Source organism: Rhinolophus sinicus, chromosome 2, assembly GCF_057876585.1.
Source record: "Rhinolophus sinicus isolate RSI-liver-muscle chromosome 2, RSI-T2T, whole genome shotgun sequence".
Lineage (NCBI taxonomy): Eukaryota > Metazoa > Chordata > Mammalia > Chiroptera > Rhinolophidae > Rhinolophus > Rhinolophus sinicus.
Window position 1 is genome coordinate 116,376,504 of NC_142502.1, and position 12,187 is coordinate 116,388,690.

At 45.6% G+C, this 12,187-nt stretch overlaps 1 protein-coding gene across 2 annotated transcripts in view; it reads right to left on the bottom strand.

The window, feature by feature from the left end:
- The window catches only part of FHL2 (four and a half LIM domains 2), a 65,415-nt gene that overhangs the window by 16,292 nt on the left and 36,936 nt on the right, over positions 1-12,187 (bottom strand). For both annotated transcript variants that reach the window (XM_019714009.3, XM_019714010.3), the window contains exons 2-3: positions 11,425-11,604; positions 183-357 (exon numbers count right to left, since the gene is read on the bottom strand). In XM_019714009.3, the coding sequence (XP_019569568.1) occupies positions 183-357; positions 11,425-11,580 (331 nt within the window). In that variant the 5' untranslated portion in view covers positions 11,581-11,604. The remainder of the gene's footprint in view (positions 1-182; positions 358-11,424; positions 11,605-12,187) is intronic.

Below are 12,187 nucleotides of genomic sequence, written 5' to 3' on the forward strand. Positions count from 1 at the left end.
TCCACACAAGAAGAGGACCAGGTGTCCTCTCAGCTCAATGACTCTAAGGACCCCCCCCCCCATTTGCCCAGTGCCTGGAGCCACGAGGGCACAATGCATATTTGCCAAAATAGCCACATGAGTACAGATGCAGAGAGTAGAAGGGAAGAAATCAGGGGGGAGAAGGGAGCGTTATTTCTGACCTGGCATGATGGTCTTCTTGCATTCCTGGCACTTGGATGAGTACTCGTGGGAGTAGCAGTCTGTGCAGAGGAGCTGGTCCCCCTTGGCGGCAAAGGGCTTGTCCACCAGTGAGCTCTTGCACCGCGAGCAGTGGAAACAGGCCTCGTGCCAGTGTCGGTCCTTGTAGGACAAATCCTGCAACCCAGATCACACAAGACAGTCAGAGGGTAGGAGGGGCTCGGAGCTGCTCTGTCTGACCACAGTACACAGGGCATGGTCCACATCGGAGGGGCAGACAGGGAGGAAAGGGGGCCGAGGCCTGTGGGTGGTCCTGGACCGTGACCCTCACCAAACACTGAAATTAGTAAGGTTAGGTTGCTCTTCTTTTGCTACATTTTGGAGCAATCATTTAGACAGGTGTGTGTGTGTGTGTGAGAGAGAGAGAGAAAGAGAGAGAGAGAGAGAGAGAGAGAGAGAGAGAGAGAGAGAGAGAGAGAAAGATGCTTTTGGATTTCCCTTAGGTATTGTCTGTAAGAAAGAGAGACAGACAGAAAACATGAAACTCATCAATGCTTCTTACTCAGCACATAGACCTTTGGACCTGCAGGAGTCCTTTGGCCAGGTAGGGGCTCGGCAAAACCAAGCATGACAGCAGGGTCACCATGATGAACGGCAGGAGAGAGAAGCCCTGGGTGGAGGGAAAGTCAGAGAAGGCGCCACGAGGACAAGGCTCTGGCTTAACCTGGTAAAAGCAGATGAGGAGACTGCACGTGGAGGTGCCACCAGCTGAGTATGGAAGCTACGTGGGTGGCAGTGAGCTGGGAAGGGCATTGGAGAGGGAATTCCAGACAGAGGAAGGTATGCACATGGCGAGGGGTGACAGAGGGCTGCTTGGCAGAGCTGGGCGTTGGGCCCCGCTGACAGGCCGGGCTGGACCAGGAGGGGCCTTTAGGTCTGCTCGCAGTTTAAGTTTATCCGAAGGCAGTGGAGGGTGTCTATAAACTAGTGAAATAGGAGAGCGACATGCTAAAATTGTGTGTGACAATTGGATAAGGACACAGGAGTTGGGGGGAGGAGAGAGAGGAGGTGGAGACACTCAGGTCCCTGCAGAGACGTGAGGGGCCAGCCATGTCCAGTCTGTGGAAAACACAAATAGGGAACAGATGGGGAGGATAGGCACTGAGAAGACTGAACCCACGCTCTTTAGCAAAGGATGAAAAAGAGAAATGGACCCAGGAGAGAAAACTGTGCCGACTCTGTGTTACCCTTGGTCTTGTCTGAGGAATAATCAATCTTCTGGTACTTGTAGTGTTAAAATGGTATATGGCATTTTGAAAGTGTCAATACAAAGTTAAAATAACCTAGTTTTAGCCAGTTGTATCTTAAACGGGTTACTTTTCTCTTGCTCCTTGTATTCCCCAGCTCTGACCTGGAACCGGCATCCGTTTATTAATGAGGCAGAAAGAGAATTTTAGGTCACCATGGGGTTTCCTGGGCCGGCTTCCAGCTCTTAGGTGCCCTGAACAACAGGCTGCCCTCCTCAAGTGTCTTCCCGAAGATGTCTCTGTTACCAAAACCCAAGTCGAAGCTGGAGCGATGCCAAGTGTAGGGCATGAAAACACATATCTTGGATTTGATTAGAAAGACCTAAAATGCCAACTAAACTCGGAACCCAAATTAGAACAAATAGTTCTCTTGATGAAATACCGTGGTATGTGCATATCTTCCCAGAACCTTGAACCAAATTAAAGTTATTTGATTTGGTGAAGTCTTCGCACATTGTTTTAGTTCAGGGAATTAAGAAAATATATTGTTGTTGAATCCCTTTAAACACAGTTGGGTGACTGTGAAGGGGTATGCCCTGTATGGCTCCCTCTCACAACATCTCCATTAGAAGCTTGCGTTTTAGGACATCTGGGAGTAGAATTATGGCTGATACAACATAATAAGGAATGGAGGTGAGATGGATGTAGCATTTTCTCAATGCAGGACTTAACAGACTTGTTTCTGTGAGGTTGATTTTTCCCCCATCTCCCCGTGAGGTTGATCGCCTCGGCACCCTGGGTATCTGGGGGTCCTCCAGCTGGGCACTGCCTCTCAGCGGCCCACAGGGACAGCTCACTGAAATGCCCATCCCTCCCCATCCTTTGTGAACCCAGACCGAGGGGCATATGAACTGGGGTCAGAGGACTGCCCTGACTCTTGCATTTCTAGCCTAAAATATTTTCAGAAATTTGGGGGGAAAATGATCTGTGCTTTACTGGTTATTTTGACAAATGAAATAAGGTAGAAACTGCATTAATTTGAATTAATTGACTATATATTCAAACTCATTACAAACGGCAAAGTCCATACTTTGCACATATCATTTCTTCCAAAAGAAGTCTTTATTTTTCTGGGATGCCAGGGGTGATACTTATGACCGTGTTGTGAGGTTAAGGTTGTGCAGCTCTGCAAGGTAAACATCATTACTGAAGCTCAGAGAAGTTCAGTAACATCCCCACAGTCACAGCTGAGTCAAGGTTCAAGTTCAAGTTCTGATCCAAAAGCTATTTCCAGTGAACCAACTGGGTAAAATCCTGGTAATTTCTGTGTTAGTCTTTGCTTTAAAAAACCGTCCCCTTGATGAGAGCTGTGTATATCCACTGAAAAAATTCAGGAACAATGGGGTATATTTTACACCCCAGTGAATGCAAGTTAGCAAGCCCTTTGTTTAGACTGAATGAAGTTGAACAAACCACTTTCTTATCCGCTAAGAAAAGTAATCAGCCTCATTTGAAAAGAACTGGAGCTCTTGATCAAACTGTCACTCATCACGCTGATTGTGGAATAAATGCATTTAAAATTTTTTGGAATGGATAACGGTAAGGCAGTTCCTCAGAAAGTTAAAAATAGAATTACCATATGATCCAGCAATGCATTTTCCACTTCTGGGTCCATGCCCACAAGACTCGAAAGCAGGGTTTGTACACCCAAATTCATAGCAGCATTATTCAACGTAACCAAAAAAAAAGGTGGCAACAACTCAAGTGTCCATCGATGGATGAACGGGCGAATGCTGTAGGATTCCACTTATACCTATGAGGCTCTTTTGACAGTAGTCAAATTCATAGAGACAGAGGACAGAATGGTGGGTGCCAGGGGCTGGGAGGAGGGGAGAGTGGGGAGTTGTTTAATGGATACAAGTGTCAGTTTTGCAAGATGAGTTCTGGAAGCTGGCTACATACACAATGTGAATGTACTTAACAATGCTGAACTGTACACTTAAAAAGGGTTAAGACGGCATATTTTATGTCAGGTGTATTTCACCACAATTTAAAAAATAAAATGATAAGTTTTGATTATTATGTAGCAAGTGAAAGACAGTTTTTCAGAAGTTGACTGGGTTCCCTCTGTGCAGACCAGTCCCCTCAGAAAGGCTTGCTATTGTGAAAAAGCTGCAAAATGTTTTCCGTGATCCATGAATCACCACCTGGCTGAGATGAGAAACCCGGAGGAGCCGAGCGAGGGGAGAGGGGGGAATGTCAGAGGCCTGCTTCCTGGAAGATGGTCTAGTGTTGCCCAGGCAGTCGGCATCCCACAGGCAGGGGCTACAGCTTCTTAGTGAAAAGAGAAGGGAAGGAAATAGAGTTCAAGGACATTTGCCTGTTGGGGCTGACCTTAAGAAAAACTGAGGGAGGAACCTCCACAGACAGCATCATGAGAGCAAAGCCACCAGATGTCGCCACAGTCTCCGTCCTGGTTAGCGAGTCCCCAGATGAGGAAAGAACAGCCAAGTTGTTGACGTGACTGAACAGTCATGGAAAAGCTCATTCTGAAATGTTCACGTGGCTCAAAAGTACTGCAGAAATCCACTTTTCCTATGGTTACCATTTCGGGCTTGAAAACACAACAGGTGTAGTGGAAGGCAGGTTTGCTGACAGATATTTGAAACTAGGACTTGCCCCTCTGAATTTGGGTGTTATTGACATGCCTTTCTGAGACCACAAGTACTAATGCATGACTTGCAGACCTTTTAAAGGCCACACTTCCTGTGGTCACTCCTGCTCTCTTGGTGTCCAGTCCCCCAAGTAGCTGCTGCCTTCCTCAAAATGGCCTGACGTTCTAAATCCAACTGTGGTACAGCCATTTCACCTCAGCTCTGGCCTGAGGAGCTGACCTGTCCTTTCAGGCTGGATGCCTGGAAATGCTTCCCGTCCCAGCCTCCCCCAGGAGAGCTGGGTCAGGGGTTCTGTGCACAAGATGCTTTTCAGTTGACCAAGGTTATCTTGGCATTCCTTTCCTGGGGCCTGCATAACTCACCCGCACAATCTCTCTCTCAGTTGGCCTCTCTCTCTTGCACACGTGTGCACATACACATGTCTGCACTAGCACGCAACATCTCCTGAATTGTTCACTCAAGGATGTTTGACAATTCTCAAAACCTTCTGACAAAATATTTTCCCTGAAGATAAATATCAACCTGTGACCATACTCTTAAATTTCATGGTATGCAGTAAATGAAAATAGTCCTTAAACAGCTTGCATTGCTGTTGGTGATGGGTCCACTCCACTGTTCTAGCTTCAGACAGTGGAAAATTTCCTGGGCTAATGACAGCTGAGGGACTGCCATGCAGGCAGGGCACTCACTCCACATCTACTGTAGCAGGAGGAGGAGCAGGTGTCCAAAATGCCTGGAAAATGTCATCCTATTATTTAAACTCAAGGCTGTAGATTCAAATCTTGGCTCACCATCTACCAGATACATGACTGAGAGCGACAGAGTTAGCCTTTCTCCCCCCCCCAGATTTGTCATCGCAAAGCAGCAATAAAAGGACCTACCACTGGCTGTGGAGACTGAATGAGTTAATTAGTTGTTACACAGAAAGCACTTTAACACATAAGAGTTTTATGGTCAAGCACATACACCAAGCGTGTATAATAACTTAGTCTATTGTAATTGCACAATTAACGTCAGTATTAACTTTTATTCAGATCATAATCAATGATGCAAACAGTTGCCTCAAAGCACCACTCCCTGAAATTGCACATACTCACGAAGATAGCAGCATGGATTAGAATTTCCCTCACCTTTAATCTCCCATGCTAATAATTACCACTCTACTTTTGTGCAGTGCTTTTAATTTCCTCATCCCTTTTAAATCTAAAGTTCTTTTTCTTAGTCCCTTCTTATCTACTTTGAGCCATAGAATAACCCTATGAAATAAGGTTTTGTTCGTATTTTATACATGAGCAAATGTAATGTAATGGTGCGAAAAAGATGTGGACTACATTTTCTGCAATATTCCCGGGGCCTTTTGGCCTTCAATGATCTGACAGAACCAGCTGCACATTTCGCTCATAGGCTTTGCCTGGCATGCCAGCATCTTTATAGGTTGGTCCCAAAACGGCTGCCCAGCTTTATCCTCTGCTCTAGTTCCCCTTTGCCCCTCCATACCCCTGCCAGGGCTGGCCCTTGTCTTGGAAGGCCCTTCTCCTCTCCCCTCCAACAGGCAAAATCTCCCTCAGCTGTAAGGCCCAGCTCAAATATCACCTACTCTATGAAGCCCCCAGCATGAGTGAGGCTGGCTGAAGGGAAGTCATGCTAACGCACGCCACAAAGAGCTATGTCATACATCTTCAAAATCATATATGGTAGCCCTTGTCTAAACACCCATCAGGTTTCTCTGTGATTCTCTTTCTTAGGCTCTCCATTTGTGCTCTCTTTAGAAGTCTGAGTTAATAAATTCACGTCACCACTTCCTCCTGGATGCATGCTTAAGGAAGTCCACAAGATGTAGGGAGTGAGAAGGTAACTAAATACTGCCAGCTTTGCTCTTTCTGGGCAGGCAGAGGCTTCTGGCCAACACAGCATTCTCCCCGGAGCCTAAGTGTGAGGTGGGATTTTAGGCACATGGTTCTCTGGAGCTGAGGGGCAGACTGGAAATACCATGGGAAGGCCAATAAGCTGGATTATCTGAGTAGACCCATGTGTCTGAACCTGAGCTTCAGATCACGCTCCAAATAGTAATCTGTAAAGACGTGGTGCCTGGTGGCTCTTTTCCTCTCTAGTGTTCTCAGCTCCCAACAAGGTTTTAGTTTGGGTTCTTAGTACTGAGGTAGACTCATCTAGCCTTGTCAGAGCTGTTCTGGATGGAGCATAACCATGTGGACCACAAAAGTGACTACAACAGACACCATCTAGATGCTGGAGGTCCAAGATTACGAAGTACAGGTGTGAGGACCGACTTCCGAGAATGTTGAAATGTCCTAGAAATATCCTGGTTTTAAAGTCCTCTAGAGAGAGGGGGAAGAAGAAAAAAGAATCTTTTATACATCCCAGGAAAAATACCAAAGCTAATCTTGTGCTCACAGAAATGTCATAAATTGCAGTAAAATGTTGATAAACAATGTAAGATTAGGCCCAAACACTTCCTGTCAGATTTTATATTTTTCCATTTCAGAAACATTCCTAATATGGGAAGTGCTTGTTGCTTGGCTCTGAATACGCCTTTCTTGAGACTTTTGCAGAGCCGTGGGGTGGAGTCAGGGGCCTGGATGCCTCTCGAGCTTGCAGCTAACTGCAGGTGGCTCCGGGCAGCAGGGTGGCTCCAGGCTGAAGCTGGTCTGGAGCTGGCACCCTCTCCTCCTTTACACACTGTGCTGCCTGGGCTGGAAGATTTCCCAATCCAACCAGTCCACAAATCCAGAAGATCCCACTTTATAAAGGGATTCTCAATGTCAGCCATGCTCAACATTTTGAAAAGATGTCCTGTGCGTTGAGATTGTCAGGTTATCGTGTTTTCGATGGTATATTCTTTCAAATCGTTGAAAACAAAGGCCCAGAAGAACAGATGGTGGCAGAAATGAAAGCACTTCCTCTGTGGAGCTCTGTGCCGGTGTTCCGTCTACGCTTATTCAGTTAACCCCCCTAAGATAAGAACCCCTCTTTCAGATAGGGACCCCAAGGTTTACAGGTGGCATGACCTGTCGGTGTCATACAGCCCATTGAGGGTGGGCTCAGGCAAGTGTGTCTGGAGTCCCACCTAATGCGATGGGCGAGATGTCACTACTGAGTGCTGTGTCCCCTGGGGGAGGGGCACGTGTTTTGCAGGTGACCCTTTAGTTTTCATGGACTGAGAGGTCCTTCTAGGTTACTGATCTTGCCATTTGTTCCCAATTCTGAGGCTCCTGCTTTACTCAATTCCCTTCAGAAACAAACTTGTCTCTTATAGGAGAATGTCTAAATAAATATGCGTATTTTTTGGTACTCATTCCAAACTCTGTGGACAAATTAACATGGAAACTCTAAAAAAAAAAGGTGATTCACTCACTAAGCATTTAAAAATCACCTCAACAAATAAAAAAGTATCAGATCGGTGAGCTGGACTGTGGGAATGTGTGTGGAATAGTTGCTCTTCCCAGAAAAATGGCTTAGAGGGGCCCGCAGAAGAGGACCAGTTTTCCCAATCTGACCTTATGCCCCACAGCCAGACTTGGCCAGGAATCTTCTAAAAGTGTAACAGGGATATCTAGATTTAACTTGGATTTGCAAAAACCTTCGTCTCCAGTTTCATTCCCCTGGCTACTTTCTACCGAAAGGCCCTAGAAGTTTTCTGTCCTTTAAGAACTTTCCAAATGTTGACTGAAAAACTTTTATAGTTTGATGAGTTGGACGTGTGCCAATCTGATCATCAATTCAATTGTTCCCATTTAACTAGGAAGCTGGAAAGAGTGTTCTAGAAACAAATTGAGCATCATTTCTGTAGCAGTTACTGCCATCTGAAGGGGCCCAGGGGAAAGGCGGGAGCCTTTTGTTGAGGTCACTTGATAGGGGCCAGGCAGACGCCTCCGCTGAAAGTCCAATCGACACCTGACCTGACAGCCATGGAGACAGCGTCCTGCCTGGGGCTGTGCGTGGCAAGCAGCGCTTCATGTGGGTCAGGAACCACGGCACCTGGGTTCGAATGACAACTTGAGTGCTTCCGAACCCTGTAGCCCAGGCAAGACCCCCAACCTCTCTCAGCCTCAGTGGCTTCTCCATAAAGAGGAATGAAAACCGTTCCTCTCTATGGGGTATTCTGAGGAGTTTAGATCATGCAATTAAAGCATTTTGCAGTGCCCAGAACAAAGCAATCACTCAGAGTGTGGTAGCTTTTGTGACGACCCTTGGAAGCCAACCCTCGTGCAGGTTTTAGATTCACAGATGGACTTTTGTTCATGACTATTGCCTCCTCTTTGCTGAACCTTCTGGCGTACATGGGTAGGTTTGGTGGCCTATCTGACTTCATGACCTGCTCACACAGGCATGGAAAATTTGAAGTCTGAGCTGGGCACATGGCCTAGAGTTTGTTAAAGTCATTGATTTGATAAATGCATCTTACAACTATCTCTCTGGCGTCTACTGGCCAGGCTATCTCTTCTATCATTTCCTGAATTTTTGAAGCCCAGAACTTAGGTACATATATCCATCCACAAAACATCTAAAATCAGGCTAAAAAAATTTTTTTTGCCGGTATCCACAGTGTGAAACAAAAACTTCAGGAATAGTGTAATGTAAGAGGATCATGAAATTTTACCCGTATTACCTGTTTTTGACTATTCCATTGGCCGTGAAAGTAAATGAGATCACAGCATTTGCTCAGAGTAACTAAATAGAAATAAAGAATATAACTGAGTGACTGCGTAAAAATGATATTCAAACATATGTAAGCTAACCACTGTAATAGTTCCTGGAGTCTTGGCTATCTCGAGTAAAAGGCAGTCAATAACCACAGAATAAGCCGAAATCCCATAGGCTTGGCAGTATTTTAAAATGATACACATGCCCCTGTCCTTCAGCGGGATAGTGAAGTGAGGCTCATGGTGCCAATGCTACTTTAAGAAAAGAGAATGGCCACCACATCTGCCAGCTCAGTTGCTCTCCCGAGCGCCCTGCCTGCCAGGACGTCTTACTTCCTGAAGTAATAGAAACATTTTTTTCCCTATCATGGCTTCCTTCACAAAGTCAACTACATAATTATTTCTGAAAGTCCAGAGAACAGTGCAAATATTCAAAATCCCCAAATGGCAAGGTCCAACTTCAAGTCAGCATCTCTTTTTCTCCCCAAATGTAGAAAGACACATGGCATAACTCCACATACAGTAAACTGTTAACCTGGGTTGAAAAGTTCAGTATGATTAATTCTTGACTTCGCAGCAGTCATGTTGATTTTGGCCCCGTGTGGGGGATTCTTGTTTATTGGCTCATAAAGTATGTGGCTGAAGGACGACGAGCTTTAAGGGTCTTTCCACTAAATCATATTGGAGAAATGGTCAGTGATTTTTGTTTTGATTTTACATTAGTCACCAGGCAAGCATGACTAGCCCCAAATATCCAAACTGTTTTCTTTCAACTAGAGTTGTTCTTTGTCAAGATAATAGCTGAAACTCTCACCTGCTCAAGTCTTTTCCAGGTAAAGCTTTTTGTAAAATAATATATTTTTTCCTCTGCCTATTAGTTCTTCCTCAAACCGGACATTTTTATTGATGTTTCTATAATGAAAACTGATAAAGAGGGAGGGCAGAGCTTCTGAGGAGCATGTGGAGGGAACATGCTACAGGAAAAAAAATAGGGAAGTAGTTAGACGAAAAGTGGAAGTTTGGAGTCAGCTGCCATTTTGGGTATTCAGGGCTTTGTATCTACTATACACCACAATAACCCTATGAAGTAGGCACCCTTGTTTTATCTCCGTTTTATAAATGTGAAGGTGGGAACAGAGGACTCAAGTAGCTGGCCCATGTTCACACAGCTCGTGAACCACAAAGCCAGGATTGGAACCGGACAGTTTGGCATCTGAGCTCTTACAACTGGCCTAGCAAATAAACGGAGAGGGTCTAAGAGCACCCACGAGGTACAGCACCCACGAGACATCAGACAACACTGGACAGAGGGAGGTATTCAACTTTCAGACCAGCAAGATCAGCTACTTTTTGCTCATGGTGGCCAAACCGCTGACCATTTTAAAGTTTCCACAGGACGAATGCTGAGTTTTGTTTCTTTTACACTTGGCAATCCTTCCTGTTTTGAAGCCAAAAGATACATGGCCCAGCTTGGTTTCTAGTGGCCCATGTCTCTGTTCAGGACAAAGTCCTCTTTCCCCACAAGATGAAAATTATTCCTCAGTTGTCACTAAGTACTGAGCAACAGAAGCTGATGGGACAGACCTTAGCTTACGCCTTTCCTGGAATGATGTGATAAAATAAAGAAGTATACAAAACAAGGAGTAGATGTGTTTGTAGGCACAGCCTGACTTAATCAGTCAGCAGTTACATACTGATATTTATAATCACAAAGGACGGTGTTGAAATCCGAAGAGAGAACAAAGGAATGAGAGCAGGAAAGAGATAACAAAATGCCATGAGCTGCCCTGGCATCCATTAATCTGGGAATTCCTTTAGGGATTCCAAAGTGACCCCATTTTGTACCAAATCTGTGGCTCTCAAGATGACAGTCACTTAAAGTGCTTGTCAAGTTTGTTTCAGCAGCTGTTTTGCAGGTGAAGATATCAGTGATCTTAGAGACATGGCCGGACCCCTGGGGGCATCCTTCAGTGGTCCAGGTTGGACAAAGGATGTGCTGAGAAGTACAGGCCAGGGTTCCCAACACTCAACCATGGTCAGTCAGCATAAAGCACCAGTAGCCTCGATTGAACCTGCCATGCCATCATGGCAGGAGAGCTGGGAATTCCTTATACATGTGTCTTTCCCCTGGAAAAAGAAACAATATAAAGCCTGACCTGCCATTAAAGAGACAAGAGCCCCCAGTATTCCAATGAATTTCCTGCTCTTATGTGTCCACCTATCTGGGAATCAGCTTCGGCTCACTCATGTGCACATTCATGCATCAAATATTTACTGAGCCGCACCTGCTCCTGGTGAGTCAGAATGAGGCAAGCAGGAGTAAGAGAGTGTTGCCTTCAGGAAAGCTACAGCATTGGGAGGTGGGGTGTGCAGCGAGATAAGGACACAAATAACTAGAATATAAGAAGTGTACTTAGGACACTCAGCACAAACGTCCTGAGAAAGCATGAACCAAGTGCTATGGAATCAGGAGTGGGCACAGACACAATAATGGAGGAAGGGGATTGGAAAGGCTTCTGGAAGGGCCCAAGCTCATCAGACGGGGGACCAAGAGATGGAATTTCACTAGATGACAAAGGTCAGGACTTTAGCAGAACCACACAGAGAGGCTGTGGTTCTTGGGGAGCTCCTGGGCACTGCCCACGGGACACCCAGGGGTACCTTGCAATCACAGCCAATGGGCTTCTGGCACTCCTCACAAGTGCTGGCGTAGAGGGCCTCAAAGCAGGCCACACAGTAGGGGCTCTCCTCCCGCAGAATGTACTTCTTGCCAAAGAGAGATTCTTCGCAATGGTGGCAGTCAAAGCGCTCGGTCATTTTGATACCCGGTGTTTCAACAACCTGTCAAAAAGAAGAGAAAATACGGTTCCGGTGAGCGCGCCGGGAATGCCATACGTGCTAAGGCATCAGCTGTCCTGCTGTCAGTCACTGTCATCTCTAGCCAAGCGGTGGCTTGCTCCTCTATGTGAGTCATTGAAACTCACCCTCGAAACGGTCATCATTTTCAATGATACTTTAAAAAAAAATTAGTTGGGGGCAGTTTTGTGTTTGAATGCATTCCATGACATTAAAAGTCCCTATTTTTGTTGATTCTGTCAGAAAAAGCTACTGTGGTTTTGGATACAAGAGTTCGCATCAGAGCCTGCATCCAGTGGGGCTGTGTGTATACTTCAAATGTGTGACAGAGCGTTACATTTTCCCTTTCTCCTTGCCCCCAAAATAGAAAGGCAGGGATAGAAACAATATGTTCATTTCTATAAAAAGATTTTCCATGAGCTCCCTTTATGATTTGTAAATCTGATACTAAGAAACCACAGTGGCAAAAGGGAGTTGATAAACCTGAATGAGATGCCCTGAGAACATGCCCTTAACCTTGACAGGGCATTGGAAAGCACAACCTGCCCTTGCACAAGAAAAAGTGCCA